The 23415-nt window shown below is 45.5% G+C and overlaps 1 protein-coding gene across 2 annotated transcripts in view; it reads left to right on the top strand.

Annotated features, from left to right (window-relative positions):
• The window catches only part of NEK4 (NIMA related kinase 4), a 34854-nt gene that overhangs the window by 2895 nt on the left and 8544 nt on the right, over nucleotides 1-23415 (top strand). For both annotated transcript variants that reach the window (XR_008629779.1, XM_055135323.1), the window contains exons 3-14: nucleotides 1576-1773; nucleotides 2116-2223; nucleotides 5809-5963; nucleotides 9162-9303; nucleotides 11246-11647; nucleotides 14439-14588; nucleotides 15332-15481; nucleotides 16247-16313; nucleotides 17345-17454; nucleotides 20194-20282; nucleotides 21322-21527; nucleotides 23205-23338. Coding sequence is in view for 1 of the 2 variants with exons in the window: in XM_055135323.1 (XP_054991298.1) it covers nucleotides 1576-1773; nucleotides 2116-2223; nucleotides 5809-5963; nucleotides 9162-9303; nucleotides 11246-11647; nucleotides 14439-14588; nucleotides 15332-15481; nucleotides 16247-16313; nucleotides 17345-17454; nucleotides 20194-20282; nucleotides 21322-21527; nucleotides 23205-23338 (1911 nt within the window). In the remaining variant the exon portion in view is untranslated. The remainder of the gene's footprint in view (nucleotides 1-1575; nucleotides 1774-2115; nucleotides 2224-5808; nucleotides 5964-9161; nucleotides 9304-11245; nucleotides 11648-14438; nucleotides 14589-15331; nucleotides 15482-16246; nucleotides 16314-17344; nucleotides 17455-20193; nucleotides 20283-21321; nucleotides 21528-23204; nucleotides 23339-23415) is intronic.

Raw genomic sequence — 23415 nt, 5'->3', positions numbered from 1 at the left:
AAGTACCACTGTAGAACTGGGTGGATTACCCAGAATTAATGACTTAGTTTAAATTGTGTGGTACTCTACAGACAGGTGAACTTGCTATATTTGAAATTATTCTAAAATTATTCTTAAATTGACAATTTCATGAGTCTAAAAGGAATCTACATATGACTTGTAAGTTGTCTTTTTACTTTCTTTTTTGTTTGTTTTTGGGCCACACACAGTGGTGCTCAGGGTTTACACCTGGTTCTGGACTCAGGGACCATCCTGGTTCCCTCAAGGGACAGTATGGGTACAGGGTACTGATTCCAGATCCGAAGACAAGGCAAGACCCCTACCTGCTGTACTGTTGCTCCGGGCCTCTGTCGTTCTACTTTCAGTGGGAGTTCTAGCATACTTCCTAACTGGATTCATATAATGCCAAATGATAAAATTCATCAACCACCACAGAGAGTTGTATAAGATATGGGTAGATTGATGCATGGAACTTCGTTTTGTTTTCTTCTGGGGGTCCTAGCAAGCAATCCTCAGAAGGCCCAGGGGGACCCCACCAGTGCTTCTTGACCAGCAGGCTGGTGGTTCAGTGGGCCTCAAGGATGCCAGCTGCCAGGGCTCACAGTGCCTGGGTCACCCCAGCAGTGCTCAAGCCAAACTCAGACCCAGTTTGACTCATGCTAGGCATGAGTCCTAACTATTGTACTGTCTCCTAGTCCCTGGAAATTTTATTTTACTTTATTTTATGGTTGTTTTTTGGGCAAGGCACAGCAGTGCTCACTCCTGGCAGTGCTCAGGGAACCGTATGGGGTGCCTTGGGTCAAACCCAGGTTGGAACACATGCAAGGAAAACAATCTACTACCCACTGTACTTTCTCTTTGGTCCCATCCCCGGAGCTTAATTTTTTAATTTTGGCTTGGTCACTTTGTTTTATTTTTGGGTCATTCCCGGCTTTGTGCTGCCGGTTTACTCCTGCTGAGGTCCAAGGAACCTTATGGGGTGTTGGGGATTGAACCTGGATTGACTGCATGCAAGGCAAGCAGCCTACCTGCTATGCTATTGCTTTTTGTTTTTCTTTGCCAAACCCAGCAGTGCTCAGAGGTTACTCCTGGCTCGACACTCAGGAATGACTTCTGGCAGGTCCGGGGGGCCATATGGGGTTTCCAGGGATGGAACCCAGATCAGCTGCATGGAAGGCAAGCACCCAATGGACTGCACTATCTCTCCAGCCCCTGCCTCTATGTTCTTATTTTGGAAAATTGAAAATTAGACTTTTTATTTAGAAATTACAAAACAATAGTGTTGTTGTTGTGTTGTTTGTGGGATACACCAGGCAGTACTCAGGGCTTACTCCTGACTCTTACTTTCAGAGATCACCTCTGATGGGGCTCAGTGGATCTTATGGGGTGCCGGGTATTGAGTCTGGGTTGTATAAGGCAAGTGCCCTTATCCTCATTATTGTTACAGCCTCAAAATAACAGGGCTTTGGTATATAGGTAACTAAGGCTCTTTAAGTCTTTCATTTGAGGGTAGTCAGGAAGAAAAAACTGCCAAGTGTACTATATTTAATGATATGCTGATATTTCTTCTCACAGTATTTACACGAAAAACACATCCTTCACCGAGATCTCAAGACTCAAAATGTCTTCCTTACCAGAACAAATATCATCAAAGTTGGGGACCTAGGAATTGCCCGCGTGTTAGAGAACCACTGTGACATGGCTAGCACCCTCATCGGCACACCCTACTACATGAGCCCCGAGCTGTTCTCCAACAAGCCCTACAACTATAAGGTAGGGCTGAGTGTGCACTTTTTTTTTGGCTTTTTGGGTCACAACTGGCGATGCACAGGGGTTACTCCTGGCTCTGCACTCAGGAATTACCCCTGGTGGTGCTCAGGGGACCATATAGGGTGCTGGGAATTGAACCTGGGTCGGCCTCGTGCAAGGCAAATACCCTACCCGCTGTGCTATTGCTCCAGCCCCTGAATGTGCACTTCTTGTCTTTAGGGTAGAGCCCATAAGGCTACTCAGAAGAATCATCTTTAAGTTGGATTAGGAGAATGTTTTTCTGAAAGGGGAAAAATGTAAATAAGACAGTTCCACATTTAGCCCTCTTCTGTTTTCCTTTTCTAGTCTGATGTTTGGGCTCTGGGATGCTGTGTTTATGAAATGGCCACTCTGAAGCATGCTTTCAACGCAAAAGACATGAATTCTTTAGTTTATCGAATTATTGAAGGAAAGGTAAGGACATTTTTCTCTCTCTCTTTTTTTTTTTTTTGTATTCAGTAAATTTTTATTGAGCATTTTACCTAACAGTATGAGGCGAATGGAAAATCATTTCTCCTCAGCTAATTATCTTACACAGTTATAAAATATTTAGACTTCAGGGATTTAGGAGGGATTACAACTAAAGAATTGGGAATCAAGTAAACAGGTTCTGACTTCTTGAATTTTTTAGTTAACTCCTTAAAACAGTAATTAGCCTCAATTAGTTACATAAGCTGCTTCAGAGCCATTTTTTATTTACGCTGATGTTTTTATAGCTGAAGAATTGCTGTTTCCATCAACATCCACTAATTCCACTTCAAAAATGAGTTTTGCGTTCGGTACATTGGCTTCTGGCAGTGCTTCCCTTCTCTAAGCTCCAACTGAACCTTGTCCCCTTTATTCAGAGTCAAGGGTGTCAGCCTGCCCTGTGCTAACTTTGCCTGGCCTAACCTTAAACCTTAAGGCAGGGCATTTTTTTCCTTTGGTCTGTTTTGTTTTGTTTGGGGCAGGGGCCAGACTGGTAATGAATGCTCAGGGGCTACTCCCAGCCTGGTGCTTGGAAGCCACTCCTGATAACAGTGCTCTGGGCACCGTGTAGTGGTGGGAATCAAACCTGGGCCTCTTGCCTGAAGAAAGCAAACCCTCTGGCCCCGTGAGCCATCTCCCCAGCCCTTTCCTTTTGGAACTTATTTGGATATTAGTATAAATATCCAAAGCTCCGGGGGCCAGAGCAACAGTACAGTAGGTAGGGCACTTGCCTTGCATACACCCAACCCAAGTTCGATTGCCAGTATCCCATGTGGCCCCCTGAGCACTACCAGGAGTGACCCCTGAGTGCAGAGCTAGGAGTAACCCCTGAGCACTTTTGGTGTGCCCCCTGCAAAAAAACCCAAATAAACAAAAAACCCAAAAGCCCAAAATAGTCCCATTCTGGGCTCAAAGTGGCTTACAGGGCTGGACTTCATGCTTTGCTTATGGGAGCCCCAGATTTGGTGGGGCACCTAGTGATCCTGTAGTAACACCAGTGGATTGCTATCCCCTCTCCCCCCAACCCCCACACACAAGAAAGCCTCAGCTCCATTCTGTAGTGTCTATATATTATATATGCCAATGAGGATTTTCCTTTGGGAGAAAGTTTTTCTCTCTTTCTTTTTTTTTTTCTTTTGAGCTGGGGGTAGGAGGTCCACACCCTGTGATGTGTGGGGGCTGTTCCCTGCTTGGTGTTCACAAACCTGTGAGCTCCTACTGCTGATCATGGGACCATGCAATGAGGTGGGAGATTGAACCTGGACTTTCTGCATGCAAAGCATATGCTCCAGTCTCTTGAGTCATCGCCCCATTCCTTTTACTTCTTTTTTTTCCTTCCTTCCTTCCTTCCTTCCTTCCTTCCTTCCTTCCTTCCTTCCTTCCTTCCTTCCTTCCTTCCTTCCTTCCTTCCTTCCTTCCTTCCTTCCCTCCCTCCCTCCCTTTCCCTATTCCTTCCTTCCTCCCTCCTTCCCTCTCTTTCTTTCTTTCTTTCTTTCTTTCTTTCTTTCTTTCTTTCTTTCTTTCTTTCTTTCTTTCTTTCTTTCTTTCTTTCTTTCTTTCTCTCTCTCTCTTTCTTTCTGTCTTCCTTCTTTCCTTCCTTCATTCCTTTCTTTCTTATCTGTGCCATGCATGGCTGTGCTCAGGACTTACTCTTGTCTCTGTGCTCAGGGATCACTCCTGGTAAGACTTGAAGGACCATATGCCATATATGGTGCCAGACATTGAACCCATGTTGTCAGGTGCCCCTACCTGCTGTCCTAGTTCTCCGACCCACTTTGTCTTCTTTTTAAAGGGAGGATCTTATAGCCACATAGCCCTTGTTTGTTGTTTTGGCCACTTTTTATTTAGCATTTCTACAAGAAATGAACCTGAGCCACGGTGATCCCGGAGACACTTGCTAATGCCCCTCGCTCACTGTGCATCTGCTGCACAGTCTGGGCCCACTTTGGGACCCCACCCCCCGGCGCCCCCCCACCCCACCCCACCTTCCCTCACTGTTTCTGCTTTATCTGGAATGGACTGCTCTAGATATTTGGAGCAGGGTTAGTTTAATGCAGTTTTGTAGGTAGCCAAGAACAAAAGTAACCATTGATGTTGGATGGATAGTTGATAAAGTGGGTTCCTACAGTGGGGGAGGTTGAACTTGAGGACACGAGACTGATCAGTTGGCAGGGGGGTGGAGGGGCATCTACCTCTACTCTCAGCTCTGTGCTCAGGGTCCTTGGGAGCACCCGGGGATATCAGGGACCAAACTGAGCCTCCTGCATGGGAAGCATACGTCAGGCCTGTTGTGCTGTTTCTCCAACCCCAGATCAGTTTTAAATACTTATTGTAAAGGTGACTTTTTGGCTTTGAAGAATTGACCTGGGGCTGCTAAGGATTGAATCCGGGTCTCCTGGATGCAAAGCATGAGTTCCAGCCCTGAAAGTCATCCCTAAGCATGAGTTCCAACCCTTAAAGTCATATTCTAGCCCCTGCAAGAAAATATTTTTCCATGTCAGAATATCTTACCATGCCAGGTCTTATTTAAGAGATTGCTAGTATTTTAATGCAGTTGTTAGGAGAGATGAAGTCATGACATTTGCTTATAAATGGATAGGCATGGAGAGTATCATGCTAAGTGAAATGAGTCAGAAAGAGAGGGACAGACACAGAAGGACTGCAATCATTTGTGGAGTATAGAATAACATCACATGAGGCTGACACCCAAGGACAGTAGATACAAGGGCCAGGGGGATTGTCCCATAGCTGGAAGCCTGCTTCATGAGTGGAGGGGAGAAGGCAGATGAAATAGAGAAGGGATCACTAAGAAAATGATGGCTGGAGGAACCAGTTGGGATGGGAGATGCATGCCAAAAGTAGATAATGGACCAAACATAATGAGCTCTCAGTGTCTGTGTTGCAAGCCATAATGCCCAAAAGTAGAAAGAGAGAATATGGGAAATATTGTCTGCCATGGCTGCAGGGGGAGGGTGGGAAAGGGGGGGTATACCCGGGATATTGGTGGTGGGGAATGTGCACTGGTGTATACCTGGGATATTGGTGGTGGGGAATGTGCACCGGTGGAGGGATGGGTGTTTGATCATTGTGAGATTGTAACCCAAACTTCAAAGCTTGTAACTATCTCATGGTGATTCAATAAAATTAAAAAAAAAGAGAGATTGCTAGTATTTTATTAGAAGGATATATCATAATCTATTCCATACATTCCCAGTGAATAGACATTTAAGTTGTTTCTTCATGTTTGCCACTGAGCAATATTGGAATGAATAGCCTGGTAGATACGTCTTTCAGAATCCATACTCTTATTTCTATAGAAGATAATCCCCAAGTGGGACTGATGGCCTGAAGGATATACTTTTGCAAACTTACAGCTTGTTATTATAATTCGCACCCCAGGACACTTTGCATGTACTTAATACTCATTATTTTCTGCTTGTGTGGGTCACAACTCTAAATACTGAGAAACCTTTGCCGTTAACTGCTTCACAAGACCACTACTCATAATTGCAGTATTATTTCTCTTTGCAGCTGCCACCCATGCCGAAAGATTATAGCCCAGAGCTGGCAGGATTGATAAGGTCGATGCTGAGCAAAAGGCCTGAAGAGAGACCGTCTGTGCGCAGCATCCTGAGGCAGCCGTACATAAAGCGCCAAATAGTCTTGTTCTTGGAGGCCACAAAGGCGTAAGCGACTGCCCTGAGCAATAACTTAGATGGAATAGGAGAGGGTGGCTTTTACTTTTTTTCACGTGGAGGAAATCGTGATGGTGGTTTCTGTAATTTTCATTGATAAACATTTGTGTTTTGGGGGCTGGAGAGCTAGTACAGCAGGTAAGGCACTGGCTTTGCACATGGCCAACCAGATTTGATCCCCGGCATCCCATTTTGTCCCCCAACCCCAGCCAGGAGTGTTTCCTGAGCATAGAACCAGGAGTGACCCCTGAGTTTCTCCAGGTGTGGCTTAAAAACAAAAGGGAAAAAAAAAAGATTTTGTACTTTGTGGGGTTTGTTTGTTTGTTTTATCTGGCAGTGTGCAGGAGTTATTCCCAGCTCAGTATTCAGGGGTCATTCCTGGTGGTGCTGTATGAGTTTCAAAGGAAAAGTGTGAGCACATGGGACTTGGGCGTTCGGTGGCCAAGAGACACCTCCCCAGGCCAGCCTACAGCGATGGACAGACAGACAAGGGGAATGGAGTCAGTTTATTTCCCTCTCCTCCCCAGCATTGTCCGATCTCCCCCCATACAGCACAGTCGTCATAGTTTTGGTCGTAGTCTAGTCATCACAGTTCCGTCATCCTTTTCCTCATAGTCCTCACCTTCTAGTCACTGTCCAGTCCTCATAGTCCTCCTTCCATTTTGGTTCTCGTCTAGTCCTTCTCTTTCTCATAGTCATCGTCCCTGTCCCCTTACACATAGTTATTAGAAATCATGAAGGGTGGGGGTACACATAGGTGGGGTTGAACATTGTCATAACAACAAAGAGAGGTAAAGCCACTCCTCTAGGGGAAGTTCTAGGAGATTAACTCAAGGACAAAATCTCATGTGAAGGTTCAGCACTCTAGATTACTAGGAGATACGCTCAAGGGCAGGATTCCATCTAGGGTATATTGCTTTCTCCTTTCCTCAGCTAGTAATCCATTTAACCAATCATAGTAAATTTACTTCTTTTTTTTTTTTTTTTTTTTTTTTTTGCTTTTTGGGTCACACCGGCGATGCACAGGGGTTACTCCTAGTTTTGCACTCAGAAATAGCTCCTGGCGGTGCTCAGGGGACCATATGGGATGCTGGGAATCAAATCCGGATCAGCCATGTGCAAGACAAATGCCCTACCCGCTTTGCTAGCACTCCAGCCCCATAAATTTACTTCTTATAATATTTCTAGTCATTTTGTATGAACACAGTAAGCTTAAACATTGGCTCTTCCTGGGGACATCTCACTATATATTCCAGACCACAGTCCTCAGGCCAGGTTAGTCTTTCCAGCCCTTGCGGGGTCCTTATTCAGTTACTTCTTTTTGAGTCATTACAGAGTTTGTTGATGACCATGCTCTTATACTTATGGCACTTAGCTTGTCCCCTTTCATTGCCAGGGTAGCTTATAGCTTGTCCTGGGTCCATCCAGTCCCTTCATCGGGACCCTGCTTTTGATTTTTTTTTTTTTTTGGTTTTTGGGTCACACCTGGCAATGCACAGGGGTTACTCCTGGCTCTGCACTCAGGAATTACTCCTGGCGGTGCTCAGGGAACCACATGGGATGCTGGGACTTGAACCCAGGTCGGCCGAGTGCAAGGCAAACGCCCTACCGGGACCCTGCTTTTGGAGTGCTAGGAACTAAAGGTAGCTGAGGCTTAAGTCAAGTAAATATGGATGCCTAGGAGTAAATATTATTTTGAAGTCAATTAACTCCATGTTACACAGCATAGCATCAACTGTCTTCCTGTGTCTACACAGAAAGGACATTGCTAAACCATGCAAGGGACATAAAGGAAAGAGAAAAGCCATATAGGATTATTGGTGCTTGATGGAATTGGGTGTGCCTCAGGGGCACTGTTGTGGGAGTAACTCAGTAAACCTAAGCTCCCTGCAGGAGGAGCAAGGACAACCCAATGTTATCCAACAGTGCTGGAGGACAATGTGGACCAAAGCTTAAATCGGGGTCTCCTTCAGCCTGTGCTCCAGCCCATTGAACACTCTCTCTAGCCCCTACTGATATTTTTACAAACAGGAAATAAAACTGCATGATCTGAACACATGTTGAGATTTGCATAATTGCTAAAATTAGCAATTTGGAGAACCATTTGAAAAAGTAGTCCTCAGAGGATTCTAAAACATACTGAATGTGGTTTTATGTTTTAAGAGGAACTATTTTTAGGAACCAAATTTAAAAATCTATTATGTTATGTACTGTGTTAGAAAATAGGGTTTTCCTAAGGTGTTTATTGTTTTTCCTTTTTTTTTTTTTTAATTCATGGCTCTGTGGGTCACACCTGGCAGTGCTCAGGGGTTACTTCTGGCTCTGCACTCACTCAGGAATCACTCCTGGTGGTGTGTAGGGAACCATATGGGATGCACGGACCGAACCTGGGTCAGCTATATGCCAGGCAAATGCCCTACCCGCTATACTATCATTCTAGCCCCTCTATTTATTTTTCAATCATACCCAGAGGTATTCAGGCGCTCTTCCTGGTTCTGTGCTTAGAGATTACTCCTGGCGGTGCTCAGGGCACCACACAGTGTAGGAGAGTTGTACCGGGGTCAGTGTGATGCAAGGCAAGCACCTTAGCACCTGAACTTTCTCTCTAGCTACTTAAAGTGGAGGCCAGAGATGTAGCTCAGTGATCCGGCACATGCTTGCATATGGAAGACCTAGGTTTAACCCTTGGGACCCACGAGAACAAATAATCAGGGGCCCAGAAACTGTACTGGAGGCAAGGTATTTGCTTTGTGTGTGGCTGTTGTAGCTGTGACTCCACTTCCGACCCCTTGTACCACACAGGGTCCCCTGAGCACCAGTATGAGTCCCTCCTGAGCACAGCACCAGGATTAAACCCTGAGCACAGCTGGGTATGCTCCACCCCGCCCTGCCCCCCCAGAAAAAGAAATTCTCAAGAGAAAAAGGACTAAGAAGTAACTCAAAGGATGTTTTGCATCCTTCACACTACATAGTCCCCTGGCACTAACCTGGGAACTGCCAGGTATGGCCCTCAAACCAGAAATCACAACAAAAATGAACAAAAATCAGAAGAAGATCAAAGAAAAATAAGGAATTTTTTTTTAATGGAGCAATTCTTTAAGGGAGTATAATACATATGTGTCTTTTTTCATATACCTAAAAACCCTTTATCTTCACTATTTTGATGACTTTTTCTTCTTTCTCATAAAGAAAAACGTCCAAAAATAACATTAAAAATGGTGACTCTAAATCCAAGCCTGTTGCTACAGTGGTTCCTGGAAAGGCTGACTCAAACCACGAGGCTGTTCCCTCCCGACAGTGCGCGTCTGAGGGCTCCAAGACATGTATGATGGTATGTTTCTTCTTGTTTAGATTTTGATTGTCAAAACTTTCCCTTTCCCTTTGGCTGTTGGGAAGTGGGGGTGCAAGACTTGGTTGCAGGGTGGCCTTTCTGGATGGCGAGTGACCACCTTAGTGCTGTGCTCACACATGCTCAGTTGCCACGTGAGATTGCATTCTGTGTTCTGGGTTTGGGTTTTTGGTTTTTAGTTATGGTGCCAGGAATTCCAAACAGCAGTGCCACCAGGATGGCTCTTGCCTCAAAGGGAAGCTCCCGTGCCTACAAGGCAAGCATTGAGTGCTGAGCTGCCCCTGGGCTCCAGTGTGGGATTTTGTTTCCTTTGTTTTGGGGTCTTCCCTGGAAGTGCTCAGGGCTTACTCCTGGCTCTGCACTCCAGGGTCACTCCTCGTGGGCGTGGGAAACCACATGGGATGCAGGCAGTCGAACCTGGGTTAACTGTGTTCAAGGCAAGTGCCCTACCTGCTGTGCTCTCTCTCTGGCCCCATTGTGGGATCTCGTCCTTTGTTTTTGAGCCACACCCAGCAGTGCTCAGGGCTTACTCCTGGCTCTGAACTCAGTGATCACTCCTGGTGGGGTTCAGGATCACACCCAGGTCAGAACATGTAAAGGCAAAGGCCTTTCTATTTATCCAGCCCTTGTTCCAGTTTATCTTATAAGTGTGTGTGTATATGGAGCCAGAGATTAAATTTGTATATAAAAAACATGTGCTCTACTCTGTCACAACCACACTACTGAAGAAGTCATGTTTTTCTTTTCTTTTTTTCTGATCGTGCCCCACCCAGTCCTACTGGAGGCCACTTCTGGCGGTGTTTGGGGGACCAGGCCATGCCCAGTGCTCCTGCGTGCAAAGCAGGCACTGCAGCCCTGTGAGATGCCTCCCTGGCCCTGTTTCCTTTGTGTTGTTGTGACTGTTGTTGTTCCCCTTCAGGGGTTCTACCCGAGAATTTTTTGCCATATCCTAGGTCTTAAAAATGTTTGCCTAAGTTTTCTTCTAGGAGTATGGTCATTGTAGCTCATATTTAGGTTATTGATTATTAATTTGTTTTATTATTATGACAGGTGTATATAAAAATTGCCACTTGACTCTTTGTTGTTGTTGTTTTCTGTTTTTGTATCCTTGGGACCATAGTAGTGCCCAGTGGATCGTACCACACTGAGACTCAAACCCGGGGCTCCTGCATAGCTCCAAGGACTTGCGTGCCAGTCCTTGGAGCTATCTCTCTGGCCCCATTTGAGTCATTAAAAAAATTATTTAAGCACCCCGGTGCATGACCCCAGCCTCCCCACTCCCCCATTCCTCACCCTTCCCTTCTGTTGCCTTGGGTGTCTGTTAAACCCTTGCTTTGTTTCTTTATGCACCACTTATGAGAGATCATTCTGTGCCTGTTGCTCTAATTCTGACCAGCTTCACTCAGTCTGAAGCTCCCATTTGAGTCATAGTTAAGCATACAACTTAGTGACCTTAATTATGTCCACAGTGTTATGCAACCTCCTTCACCAACTTCCAAACACCCTTTCCTCATCTCAAACAGAAACTTTGCACCAATTAAGCAACTCTCCCCCCCTCCAATGCCTCTACTGTTAAGTCCCAGTAATGGATGATCTACTTTCTGTGTACTTGCCTTTTAGGTACCTAGTGTAAGTGGAATCATACAATATTTGTATGATTCCTCTGTGTCTGGCTTATTCCCCTTAGCATGTTTTCAAGATTTATCCATATTGGAGAATATATTAGAACTTTATTCCCTTCTCAGACTTTCTATCATTCCAGTGGATGTATGCACTGCATCCGTCCACTCACCTGCTAATGGGCATTTGAGTGTCCACCTTCAGACCATTGTGGATGCTGCTGCTGTTCACAGATCTTTGAGTCTTTCCTTGGGGCAATGTACTGAGGAGTGGCGTAGTAACTTAGAAGCTTATTTTCACCTAGGCTGAAGACCGATGTTTGTCCCAGGAGAAACCCATAGTTGTTGGGCCCTTGAAGACACCTGCAAATATGAGAGACCCCACGTGCAAAGCAGACCTGAGCAGCACTGCAGAATCCCTGGCCACAATCAGCAGGGTGGATATTGACCTCCTACCTGCAGAGAGGAGGGACTCAGGGAGCAAAGTGGTTCACGAGGATCAGCCAAGAGGCGCAGAGGCTGTGAATGAGCTAGAAAGTGAACGCGCTCTTTCTCAAATGAAGGAGAGGCTTCAGGATGGCACTGCGCCCAGCCCTCAGCCTGGAGCCCTCACTCCCACGTGCTCCTCTGATGATGTTGCTGGGCAAAGGAATGTTCCAGTGAAGCCTCTGCAGCCCCTGAACATAAACCAAAAGCCGAAGGACCAGGTGAGTGATCTGCACCAGGCACTGGAGACATCGGTGACAGATGGCTATCTGCTCTGGTTGTGCTTTAGTTGACATTTTAGGAAAATCTGTTACTCTATGTACTGGTTTAAACCTAATGGAACCCAAAGGATGGGACCCATGGAAGTCTTAGATTCATTCCGTGCCTTGTCGTGGTTGAAAGTTGCTATTTAAAACAATAATTTAGTTTATTTAAATACTGTGATTTACAAAATTATTCATAAAGCAGTTGTTTCAGGGAATACAGTGTTCCAGCACCAATCCAATTAACATGTGACCTTTCCTCCACCAGTATCTCCAGTTTTCCCGTCCTGCTAAAGCATGCGGTTTATATGTTTTTCCTGTTTGTTTGACCTTCTGTAGTCTTCCCAGGGAATGGGTAGTTCCAGCTACCAGATAATACCATAATCCTTCTAGTTTTTGAAAAGTTAGTGGATTGATCTGATTTCTTAGGAATTAAATATATATATATATATATACACACACACATTTCTAATGCATCTTAAGTTTTATATATATATAAAGTTCCTAAGAACTTACAAATATGTATATAAAATTTAAATATAAATGTAAATGTAATGTTTATTTTATTTATTTATTTATTTATTTTGCTTTTTGGGTCACACCTGGCGATGCACAGGGGTTACTCCTGGCTCTGCACTCAGGAATTACCCCTGGCCGTGCTCAGGGGACCATATGGGATGCTGGGATTTGAACCTGGGTCGGCCGAGTGCAAGGCAAACGCCCTACCTGCTGTGCTATCTCTCCAGCCCCTATTTTATTTATTTTTATTTTGAGCCATATTTGGCAGTGCTCAAGGCTTACTTCTGGCTCTGCATTTAGGGATCATTCCTGACAGGTTCAGGGGACTGTATGGGTTGCCAGGGATTGAACTTGGGTCAGCTACATGTGAGACAAGTACCCTACCCTATTGCTCTGTGCCTTATTTATTTATTTTTGGGGGAGCCACACCCAGTGGTGCTCAGGAGTTACTCCTAGCTCTACACTTAGGGATCACTCCTGGCGTGCTCCAGGAACTATATGGGATGCCGGGGATCAAACCAGGTTGGCTGTGTTCAAGGCAAATGCCCTACCTCCTGTACTATGCCCTACCTGCTGTACTATCTTTTCAGTCCCAAAATCTTTGATTCTTTTTTTGTTTGTTTTGTTTTTGTTTGGGGTCACACCTGGCCATGCTCAAGGCTAACGGCTGGCTCTGTAATTATTCCTGGTAGTGCTCTGGGGACCATATGAGATACTGGGGATTGAACTCCAGTCATCTGTGTCCAAGACAAACGCCCTACCCACCATGAGATCCCTCAAGCCCCTCTAGTCCTGTTTCAATGTTTGTATACGTTAGCTGAAATACTAAACCCAGGGTGATCTTTTTAACTTAACAAAGATTATTTGTATTATCATTACTATTGATAGTGATTTTTATTTTTACTACTGATAATGTTTTGAGCATTCATACACCATCTCTTCTCAGCCCCATTCATGAAGTGCAGCATTTTACTGATTTATCAGTTAGGAAACTGAAGTTCAGGGAGACTTAGTTTCTCAGAAACGGCAATTCTGATTTCAAACTCGGTGCTCTTTTTATTGTGTTTTTTATGGTCTATCCAAATAACTAAAGTTTATTTGCAAAGTAAATGTATATTAAAGTGGATTTAAGGGCTGGAGTGATAGTACAGTGAGTAGGGCACTTAACTCATGTGGTTGACTTGGATTGGGTCCTTGGCATCCCATATGGTTCCCCGAGCACTACCAGAAGTGATCCCTGAGCACAGAGCCAGGAGTAAGCACTGAGCACAGTTGGGGGTGCAACCCCCCAAAACAAAACTAAACTAAACAAAAAGTGGATTTAATTGATGCCTTACTAAAAGTTAGAAAAACATTTTTTAAAAAATTGAAAAACTAACATCAGAGTTTCAGTTTAATAACAATATGGATAAATTTTTTGTTAGTTTTGTTTTTTTGAGTCACTGGCTCTGCCCTTAGGAGTTACTCCTGGCCATGCTCAGGGATACTCTGGGGATGCTGCGATGCTGGGGATCAAACCCTGGCTGGTGTACTGTGACTCCAGCCCAACATCTGAGTAATTTAATGAAAATACTTTTTTTTTTTGTTTGCTTTTTGGGTCACACCCGGTGATGCACAGGGGTTACACCTGGCGGTGCTCAAGGGACCATATGGGATGCTGGGAATCGAACCCGGGTTGGTTGCGTGCAAGGCAAATGCCCTACCTGCTGTGCTATCGCTCCAGCCCCGAAAATACTTTTATTTGGGTAAAGGAAAAAGAAAAAAAAACAGAATATGTGAATAACTTATGTTGGTATTTTGCATTGGCCTGTCTACACTGCTTATATGTTTAAGCATAATTTTAAAGGTGGGCATGGAAGATTTGGCCATTTAAAAGTTCAAAATGCAGGGGCTGGAGTGATAGTACAGCGGGTAGGGTATTTGCCTTGCACGCAGCTGATCCGGGTTCAATCCCCCCCCCCCCTGCATCCCATATGGTTCCCCAAGCACTGCCAGAAGCAATTCCTGAGTGCAAAGCCAGGAGTAACCCCTGAGCATCGCTGGGTGTGACCCCCAAAAAAGCAAAAACAAACAAACAAACAAGTTCAAAATGCAGCTTCAGGGCCAGAAATGTGGCTTATTGGCAAAGCACATTCTCACATGTGTCAGGCCCAGAGTTCCATCTACAGCACAGCAGAATTAAAACACATTTTTTCACTATGTCATTTGTCTCATTTTACTATTTTTTAAGGATCAAGTTTCTGATGAATGTATTCCGGAGAAGCAGGACAGGATTCATCGAGGCTTACTGCCACACAGTTCTGGGTCTGACCCTTCTTTGTCTCGACAGCGACGGCAGAGGAAACAAGAACAGACAGAGCACCGTGGGGAAAAGAGAGAGGTCAGTCCTGCTCGGGAAACAGACTCCAGGGAATTGGGCTTCTGTTTCGAAAGACTTACAGTTCCCCAAAAGGGCATATACGAGATGCAAGAATTTATGGAGAAGGGTGGCAGCAGCAAGATGCTAGATACTGCTTTTCAGAGGTCCTCATAGTAAGCATTTTATCTTACTGCCCACTGTCCATCTCACCAGGGGGCACTGACTGTTTTGAGAACTAGAGGGGACAGACTGACAAGTACCAAACTCTGATCTCTCCTGGGTCATGTTGGTGAGCAGTTTCTTGGCTTCTGCATAGTCACTGATGCCTCATTACTTGAATTATTTTCACAGCACCCTCTCTGTAAACCTTTTTGATAGAGAGTTACTCTTAGCAAAGTTTCTTTGCTAAGAAATCAGCTACAGATTTGAAAAGTTTTGGGGCTGGAGAGATAGCACAGCGGGTAGGGCGTTTGCCTTGCACGCAGCCGACCCGGGTTCGATCCCCGGCATCCCATATGGTCCCCCAGGAGTAATTCCTGAGTGTAAAGCCAGGAGTAACCCCTGAGCATCGCTGGGTTGTGACCCAAAAAGCAAAAAAAAAAAAAAAAAGAAAAGTTTTGAAGTGTTTTGAGAGCGCGTCACTGACACAGGAGACTTCGCAGTGTGTGGGGGGTGCTTTGTGAGTGACTGTGTATGAAACTGATAATCTTCTCTTATCCACCCTTTTAAAAAATATTTCATTTATTTTTTGAAACATTTTAAAGTTCCAAGAGGCTCTTCCTCAACATTTGCCTTCTCTTCCTACTTCTGGAAAAGGGGATGTCACGCCAGCACAAACGAATGCTGAAAGGCAGAGCACGGTGGTCTCTGTCTCTGTGAGCAGTTCAAGGGGCACGGAGGTCTCATCGTCAAAGGTTGGTAGATTTGTGTGGGGGCCAGCTGTAGCAGTGCCTGGGGGCTTCTGCTAGCTCTGGGCTTGGGCTCCACAGGGTGCTAGGGATGGAGCCCGGATCTCCCACAGGCAAAGGATGCTTTGAGCCTGTTTAGCTATCACTCCAGCTCCAGATCTGAAAATAAATCTAACAGTTGTTTGCTTTTTTTTTTGGGGGGGGTCACACCCGGCAATGCACAGGGGTTACTCCTGGCTTTGCATTCAGCATTCCTGGCAGTGCTCGGGGGACCATATGGGATGCTGGGAATTGAACCTGGGTTGGTCGCGTGCAAGGCAAACGCCCTACCCGCTGTGCTATCGCTCCAGCCCCTGACAGAGTTATTTGGCTGTAAAATCCTGCACACGTTGTCGAGTTCTTTATTCAAGTAACTTTGCTCTGTTTTTTGCCAAACATTGGAAAGATCAGATTTATGCTCTTCAGCAGAAACTTTGACACGGACAGATGGTCACTTCAGTTAATCATGGAGACCAAGAGACCAAGTAGATTCTTAATCTGGGGAAATCCAAATACCATCTCCCTCCACCCCCATCCCATTTCCCTTCTGAAAATGAGCACTTCCCAGGAATGTGGGCTGTGGTCTTTCCTAGCTCCTCGCTATCACCTGCTGTAGGCCACTGTCACGTGGACCCCCCTTTCACGGCCTGTGTCTTTTCCACACTCCTCATGCACCGAGGGGTTCTAAGAGTGGTGAGTGGGACTGGAGTGGCTCTGACTTTCTTTTAACAGGACCGACCGTTATCAGCAAGAGAGAGAAGGCGGCTGAAGCAGTCACAAGAAGAAACGCACCCTGCAGGTAAAGCTGCTCTCTCATTCCTCTGCTGGTGGTGGTTGACATGGTTCACGGACATCAGCCCTGATTCTGTGTGTGTGTGTGTGTGTGTGTGTGTGTGTGTGTGTGTGTGTGTGTGTGTGTGTGTGTGTGTGTGTGTGGCGGCGGGGGTGGGGGCTCTTAAGAATTAACAAGCATTAGTAAACCATTTGGGAAACTGACTAGGAAGCGTTTTTGAAAAGTCCAAGTCAAGCCTTTGAAAAACCAGCACAGGATATTGGAACTTGAACTTGCATTAGCAGAGAGAATGGGTAGTGAAAGAGATAAAGAGGGGTGGGGAAATGACTTATATGGCACGTCTCATGCCTAATATGTGGGAGGCCCTTTGTTTGATTCCTGGTATCCCTAGGTGTAGCTCTGGTGGCTGCTAGTGTCAGAGCACTAACCGCTAGGCCCACACAGCCGGGCGTATCACAGGGAGTGAGGGTCCCATGAGGAAGAGAGAGAGGAAGAGCGCTTAGAGAAACAGTAATTGCTGGGGATTTCAGACAAGAAGTCGAGTGATTCTTTAATGTGTTAAACATGCTCAGAGTCTGCTGCTTTTCTTGGGGGCAGAGAACGGAGTCCGGAGAATGATACTACCCAGGGCTGAGTGCTATTCTCTTTCCTGGCATTCTGAGTTTCTCTAGAGATGGCCTTGCAGTTTCAATTTCTTGAATGCTGACTGTCTTAAGTATTATGATGAGCATTTTAGCAGGCTCTCATTTCCTTCTGACAGTAACCCTCCAAGGCAGGCAGCATTATCCCCACTTTGCAACTAAAGAAACTGAGGCTGGGGTGGGGGGTGGTAAGTAACCATTGTCTCAGGTCACATTGCTGCTCGACCTGGAGCTGAGATTTGAAGTGTGGAGTCAGATGCCAGAATGATAGTGCATGTCCTGTTTGCGTCACTTGAGGCTGGCCAATGCAGCCTGGGATACCTTCCACGCCCATCGCAAAGCTGTCTTCCTTTGAGGCAGCACACTGCAAATAACGCTCAGTGTCTCCTCTTTCAGGCCCTTCCCTGAGGAGAGCTTCTCTGAGTGCAGCGGGGTCAGGGAACCCACGAGAGGAAGGAGAGCCCAGCCCTTCCCCGTGTCTGACTTCTGACTCTGGTGCTGCTCAGGTACCTGATGGGGACGGTGGCCGTGTCTGTTACCCATGAGCCTAATGCAGTGACTGGCCCTCAGAGATGTCGGCAACGTTGACCTCTGGGGTGGTGCTGGCCTAATACATAACTCAGTGCATTGGACAAAGGAAATTACTGCTCAGAATTAAAGGGACTATGTTTACTTCACTAAGCGAACTCATTTTTCAAGCACAAATACCAAGCACCATTTTTCAGTTTCCAGTTAAGTTTCTTTCCTAGGGAGTCTTGAACATAAGACCCTGGGACCATAGAGAGGCTCAAAGGCTGCAGTACGGGCACTTTGCGAGGGGGCCCTGCTGCAAACACCCCAAGGTCATTGCTAGGTGATTCCCTGCCAGCCAATAAAGGGGCCTCCACCAGGGGCCCAAGCAGTAGCACTGCACTGTGGGGAGGGCACTTGCCTTACACACAGCGTACCCAGTTTGATCCCCAGCATCCCATAGGGTCCCCTGAGTCTATCAGGAGTGATGCCTGAGTGCAGAGCCAGAAGTAACCCCTGAGCACTGCTGGGTGTGGCCCCAAAACAAACAAAACAAAGAGCGTCCACCAGGTGACACGACTTATTCTCCCTGTTCAGGTTTCAGACTCATTTGCTAATCAAGAAACCTACCGTCTCAAGTACAGACAGTGTAGGGGCACCATCTGGCGGCTAAGTGTGTAATTGCAAGGTTTCCAGCCTGTGCTCCAACACCCTGGGGTAATTCCATGTTTTTGTATTGTAGTTTCTGACATTATTTTTAGGAGCACATTTTTAAATACAAATATTGTCTTTGAACATAACAAATACTTGTGTTTTAAAAAATATACTATGATACGGGGCTGGAGAGATAGCACAGCGGGTAGGGTGTTTGCCTTGCACGCGGCCGACCCGGGTTCAAATCCCAGCGTCCCATATGGTCCCCTGAGCATGACCAGGGGTAATTCCTGAGTGCAAAGCCAGGAGTAACCCCTGTGCATTGCCAGGTGTGACCCAAAAAGCAATAAATAAATAAATAAATAAATAAAAATATATATACTATGATAGAGGGCCAGAGAGATAGTACTCAACTTGTAAGTGGCTAACTCTGGTTTGACCCACCACTGTAGATAGTTCCCCAAGCATTGCCACCTGATGTGGCCCAAAAATATTACACACACACACACACACACACATACTGGCAAACACATACAGACATGCACACGGGTACACGCAGGCACATGTACACACATGCACAGGCACATACACTGACATGTACAGGAACTCACACACAAACCAAGATTTAATTTCATTAAGTCTTGTCTCCAGATCTTCTCAAAATTGTAAGATTTGTGTGTAATTACTTTATCTTTTTAAAAAGCATTTTAGGTTTCTCACATTGAGCAATCTGTGGTTGCTTTTATTTAATGGCACTATTATTATTATTGGATGGAGTGATAGCACAGTGGGTAGGCCATTTGCCTGGCATGCAGCCGACCGGGTTGGATTTCTCTGTCCCTCTCAGAGAGCCCAGAAAGCTACCGAGAGTATCCCAGAGAGTATCCCGCCCACATGGCAGAGCCTGGCAAGCTACCCAGGGTAAATTCAATATGCCAAAAACAGTAATAAGAAATCTCACAATGGAGACGTTACTGGTGCCTGCTTAAGAAAATCGATGAGGGGCTGGAGAGATAGCACAGCGGGTAGGGCGTTTGCCTTGCACGCGGCCGACCCGGGTTCAAATCCCAGCGTCCCATATGGTCCCCTGAGCATGACCAGGGGTAATTCCTGAGTGCAGAGCCAGGAGTAACCCCTGTGCATTGCCAGGTGTGACCCAAAAAGCAAAAAAAAAAAAAGAAAATCGATGAACAATAGGACAACAGTGCTACAGTGCTATTATTATTATTATTATATTGCTATTATTGTTTGGGATATGGTCATTTCCAGGTAATGGAATAAGCCCCATATTCCAGGGGCTACTTTCACTCTGCACTTCGGAATTAGTCTTGGAAATGCTGGGGGCAGAATATTGAATGCCAGGATTGAACCTTGATCAGCCGCGTGTAAGACAAACACTGTACCCACTGTATTAACTCTCCAGCTCCCGTAGTGACTTTATTTTTAGGTTAAAATGACAATATAGGGGCTGGAGTGATAGCACAGCGGGTAGGGCGTTTGCCTTGCACGCGGCTGACCCAGGTTCAATTCCCAGCATCCCATATGGTCCCCTGAGCACCGCCAGGGGTAATTCCTGAGTGCAGAGCCAGGAGTGACCCCTGTGCATTGCCGGGTGTGATCTAAAAAAAGCAAAAAAAACTAAAAAATGACAATATAGTGGGTCGGGCATTTGCTTTGCATGTGATCAATCTGGGTTTAATCCCTGTCACTACATATGGTCCCCTGAGAACCGAGTTCTAAAACCAAAAAGTCAGTATTCCTTTTGATATCAACCCCAGCTGTGTGAGATTTGGAATACACCAGAACTTTTCATCCACTTTACTCTGGGAAGGAATTGTCATAGCTGAGACTTTCAAAGGCTATGTAAAATTTCACCTTGGTATTCCTCAAGCTTTATATATCAAACTTCATGATGAACCTGGGATGTCATTTGGGCGAGGTAGCTTCAGTCCTTATGAAACCTTGTTCATTTCTTATTACTTGGACCTAGGTGTATGCTTGTCTAGATTTGCTTTTGAGACAGTTTTGTGTATTACATTTTCGTTATCACATGGAAATTTATTTTTGCCAAATATTACTAGGAAAGGAAGCCGCCCCATGGTCTCTCTGAGGATGAGTTAAGTTCTTCTACAAGTTCAACTGATAAATCAGATGGGGATTCCAGGGAAGGGTAAGCTGCTTTTCCCTCCTCCATTCACAAATTATATTTTTTGAAGTAATCAAAAATGTACATATATAGTAGCATTCCAGATCTATTGTACTGTCATTGATGTTTTTATAAATGATTTTTTGGTATATGCTAGAGCTAAAAATGTCTAATGAATAAATTGGAATTTCATTCAGATTTTTTTTAAATTACCTTTGCTCTTGTGGATTCTAATTATATATAGTATAGATTGTTTAAGGTTGTCTTACAGCTCCCTCATGGTGTTCATGATTATGGGCCTTCTTTCTTCTCTTTTCTTTTTTTGAGGGGGAGGGGGCTGGGCCACATCTGGCAATGCTCAGGGCTTACTCCTGGCTCTGTACTCATGAATCATTCCTGATGGGCCTGGGGAACCATATGGGATGCCAGCGACTGAACCCAGGGGAGCTGCGTGCAAGGCCAGCGCCCTGCCTATAGTACAGGAGCTCTGGCCCCAGTTGAGTACTTAGAGGTAGATTGTAGTTAAGTTGCTTAGAAAAAGCTGAGCAGAATTTATTAAAATTTATTTTTGCTTTGGGGCCACACCTGGCAGTGCTGGGGTTATTTCTAGCTCAGTGCTCAAGGGTCCTGGAGGGGCTTGTCAGGGGCCAGTGTGTGCCAGCACAAGCAAGGCCCGAGCTGTATGACTCAGCCACATCCCCAGCCCTGGGCAAATTTATGCACAGACTCTGGGGCTGCCTCTTTCTGACTCTCCCCAAGATTCTGCCCTCACTTTTGCAGTGGCAGTGGCTGTCGTAAACTCTGTCCTTTGGTTCTGTGGCCAGAATGCCCTGCTATTGATCTCAAGGCTGCTGGCTCTGTTCCAGACCCTGTCCACAGATTTTGTACATTTTACATTGCGTTCTCATTCGATTTTGTTATTTGTGGAAGTCCTTGTCTGGTAGTTTATGTGGCCCTTTGGAAGCATAACTTCCCTATGGATCATTTTGAATCTAATTTTTCTGTGAAAAATTCTCGTGAAGCCAAATCAAATAACAAGGTGTCTCCCTCCCCCCACCCTCAGGAAAGGTCATACAAATGAAATGAGTGACTTGGTACAGATGATGACTCAAACCCTAAAATTGGATTCTAAAGAGAGCTGTGAAGATCTGCCAATACCAGATCCAGTGTCAGAATTTAAACTTCATCGCAAGTATCGGGACACGCTGATACTTCATGGTAAAGTTGCAGAGGAGGTGGAGGAGCTTCGTTTTAAAGAGCTACCTTCAGGTGATTGTGCTTTTTCAGTGTACTTGAGAAGAAACGTTTATTTCCAATAAATGTGTCAAACACAGTGCAGTTTTTTCCCCACTTAAATAACTTCATAAAAGGTATGTATTTTTTTGTCAAGCAATTGTTCTTCCTGAGAAGTTGCATGAAAATTGAGTTTTAAAAGTAAGTGAAGGGGCTGGAGCAATAGCACAGCGGGTAGGGCATTTGCCTTGCACTCAGCCGACCCAGGCTCAGTTCCCAGCATCCCATATGGTCACCTGAGCACTGCCAGGGGTAATTCCTGAATGCAGAACCAGGAGTAACTCCTGTGCATCGCCAGGTGCGATCCAAAAAGCAAAAAAAAATAAAAAGTATAAACAGAGGCTGGAGGAATAGTACAGCAGGTAGGGTATTTGCCTTACATGTGGCTGACCCAAGTTTGATCCCTGGCACCCATATGGTCCTAAGCACCACCAGGTTGATCCCTGGGCCAGAAGTCCTGAACACCACCAAGTATGACCCAAAAACAAACAAAGGCAAAAAAAAAATGTAAGTGAAAACGGACTGGAATGATAGTACAGGGGTTAGGGCATGTGGCTGATTCAGGTTTGACTTCCTGCATCACATACGGTCCCCTGAGTACCATCAGGTGTGAAACCTGAGCACAGAGCCAGGAATAAGCTGTGAGTACTGCTGGGTATGACACAAAAAGCAAAAAAAAATGTGAAAACATGTTTGGAATTTTTGTTGATTTTCCTCAAATTAGTTGTAGTTGTTAGGTTGTTAGGTATAGAAAATAGTAAGGAGACATGACGTTTAAGCTCATGTTTTTTTTTTTTTTTTGGTGGGGGAGGGGAGGGAGGGGAGGGAGGGTGTTGGGCCACAGCTAGCAGTACTGGGTCTTATTCCTGGCTCTGTGCTCACACATACCACATTCCTGCCACTGCTGGTGGCGATGTGGTATCTCCCATGTATACATTTAAATTTTTATTTTGAAGTGCTCGGGATCAAACTCAGTGCCTAATATAAATGATGCATGTACTCTACCACTGAACTATATATCCCTGGCTTTTGCTGAACTTTTTTTGGTGGGCTTTTGGTCTTATCCAGCTGTCCTCAGGGCTTATTCCTGGCTTCCTGCTCAGGGATCACTCCCATTGGGGCTCAGGGGTACATAAGTGGTGTCAGGGATCAAACTTGGGTTGGCAAGGCAAGGGCCTTAACCGCTGTTATTATTTCTCCAGCTCCTCCCATAAAGCTTTTTGTATTTGTTTTCTGTTTTGTTCTTGGCCATACCCAGCAGTGCTCAGGGCTTACTCCTGGCTCTGTGCTCAGGACCAGGGATTGAACCCCGGTCAGCTGCGTATAAGGCAAGCACCCTACCCTCTGTACTATCTCTCTAGCCCCCCTCCCCCACCCCCACCCCCATACACACATATAGCAGTTTTGTTGTTTGGGGGCTACCCCTGGTGATGCTTGGGAGTACCACCTGCTTGGTGCCTGGGGGTTACTTCTGCTGTTACTCAGAGGTTTCATGCAGTGCCAGGAGTGGAGCCAAGACTTCATGTCTGCAAAGCATGCACTCCAGCCCTCTCTGCAGTCTCTCTGGCCCCCACATAGCACTCTTAATCACTAAAAAGGCAAGAAGTCATTAAACCTCAAGTAACTTTCCTCATCTTTGCAATTGTTTTCTAGCTATCATGCCCGGTTCTGAAAAGATCCGAAGAATAGTTGAAGTCTTGAGAGCTGATGTAATCCAGGGCCTGGGGATTCAGCTCTTGGAGCAGGTGTACGATCTTTTGGAAGAGGAGGATGAATTGGAGAGGGAGGTGAGTTTCCTGTTTGCTGCACGCTTCATTCAGTGTTAACATTTTTCTCAATAGCCTTTTGAACTATAATTCACAGA

Source organism: Sorex araneus, chromosome 4, assembly GCF_027595985.1.
Source record: "Sorex araneus isolate mSorAra2 chromosome 4, mSorAra2.pri, whole genome shotgun sequence".
NCBI lineage: Eukaryota > Metazoa > Chordata > Mammalia > Eulipotyphla > Soricidae > Sorex > Sorex araneus.
Note: the sequence above shows the minus strand (reverse complement) of the source record. Positions and strands in the feature narration are given on the sequence as shown.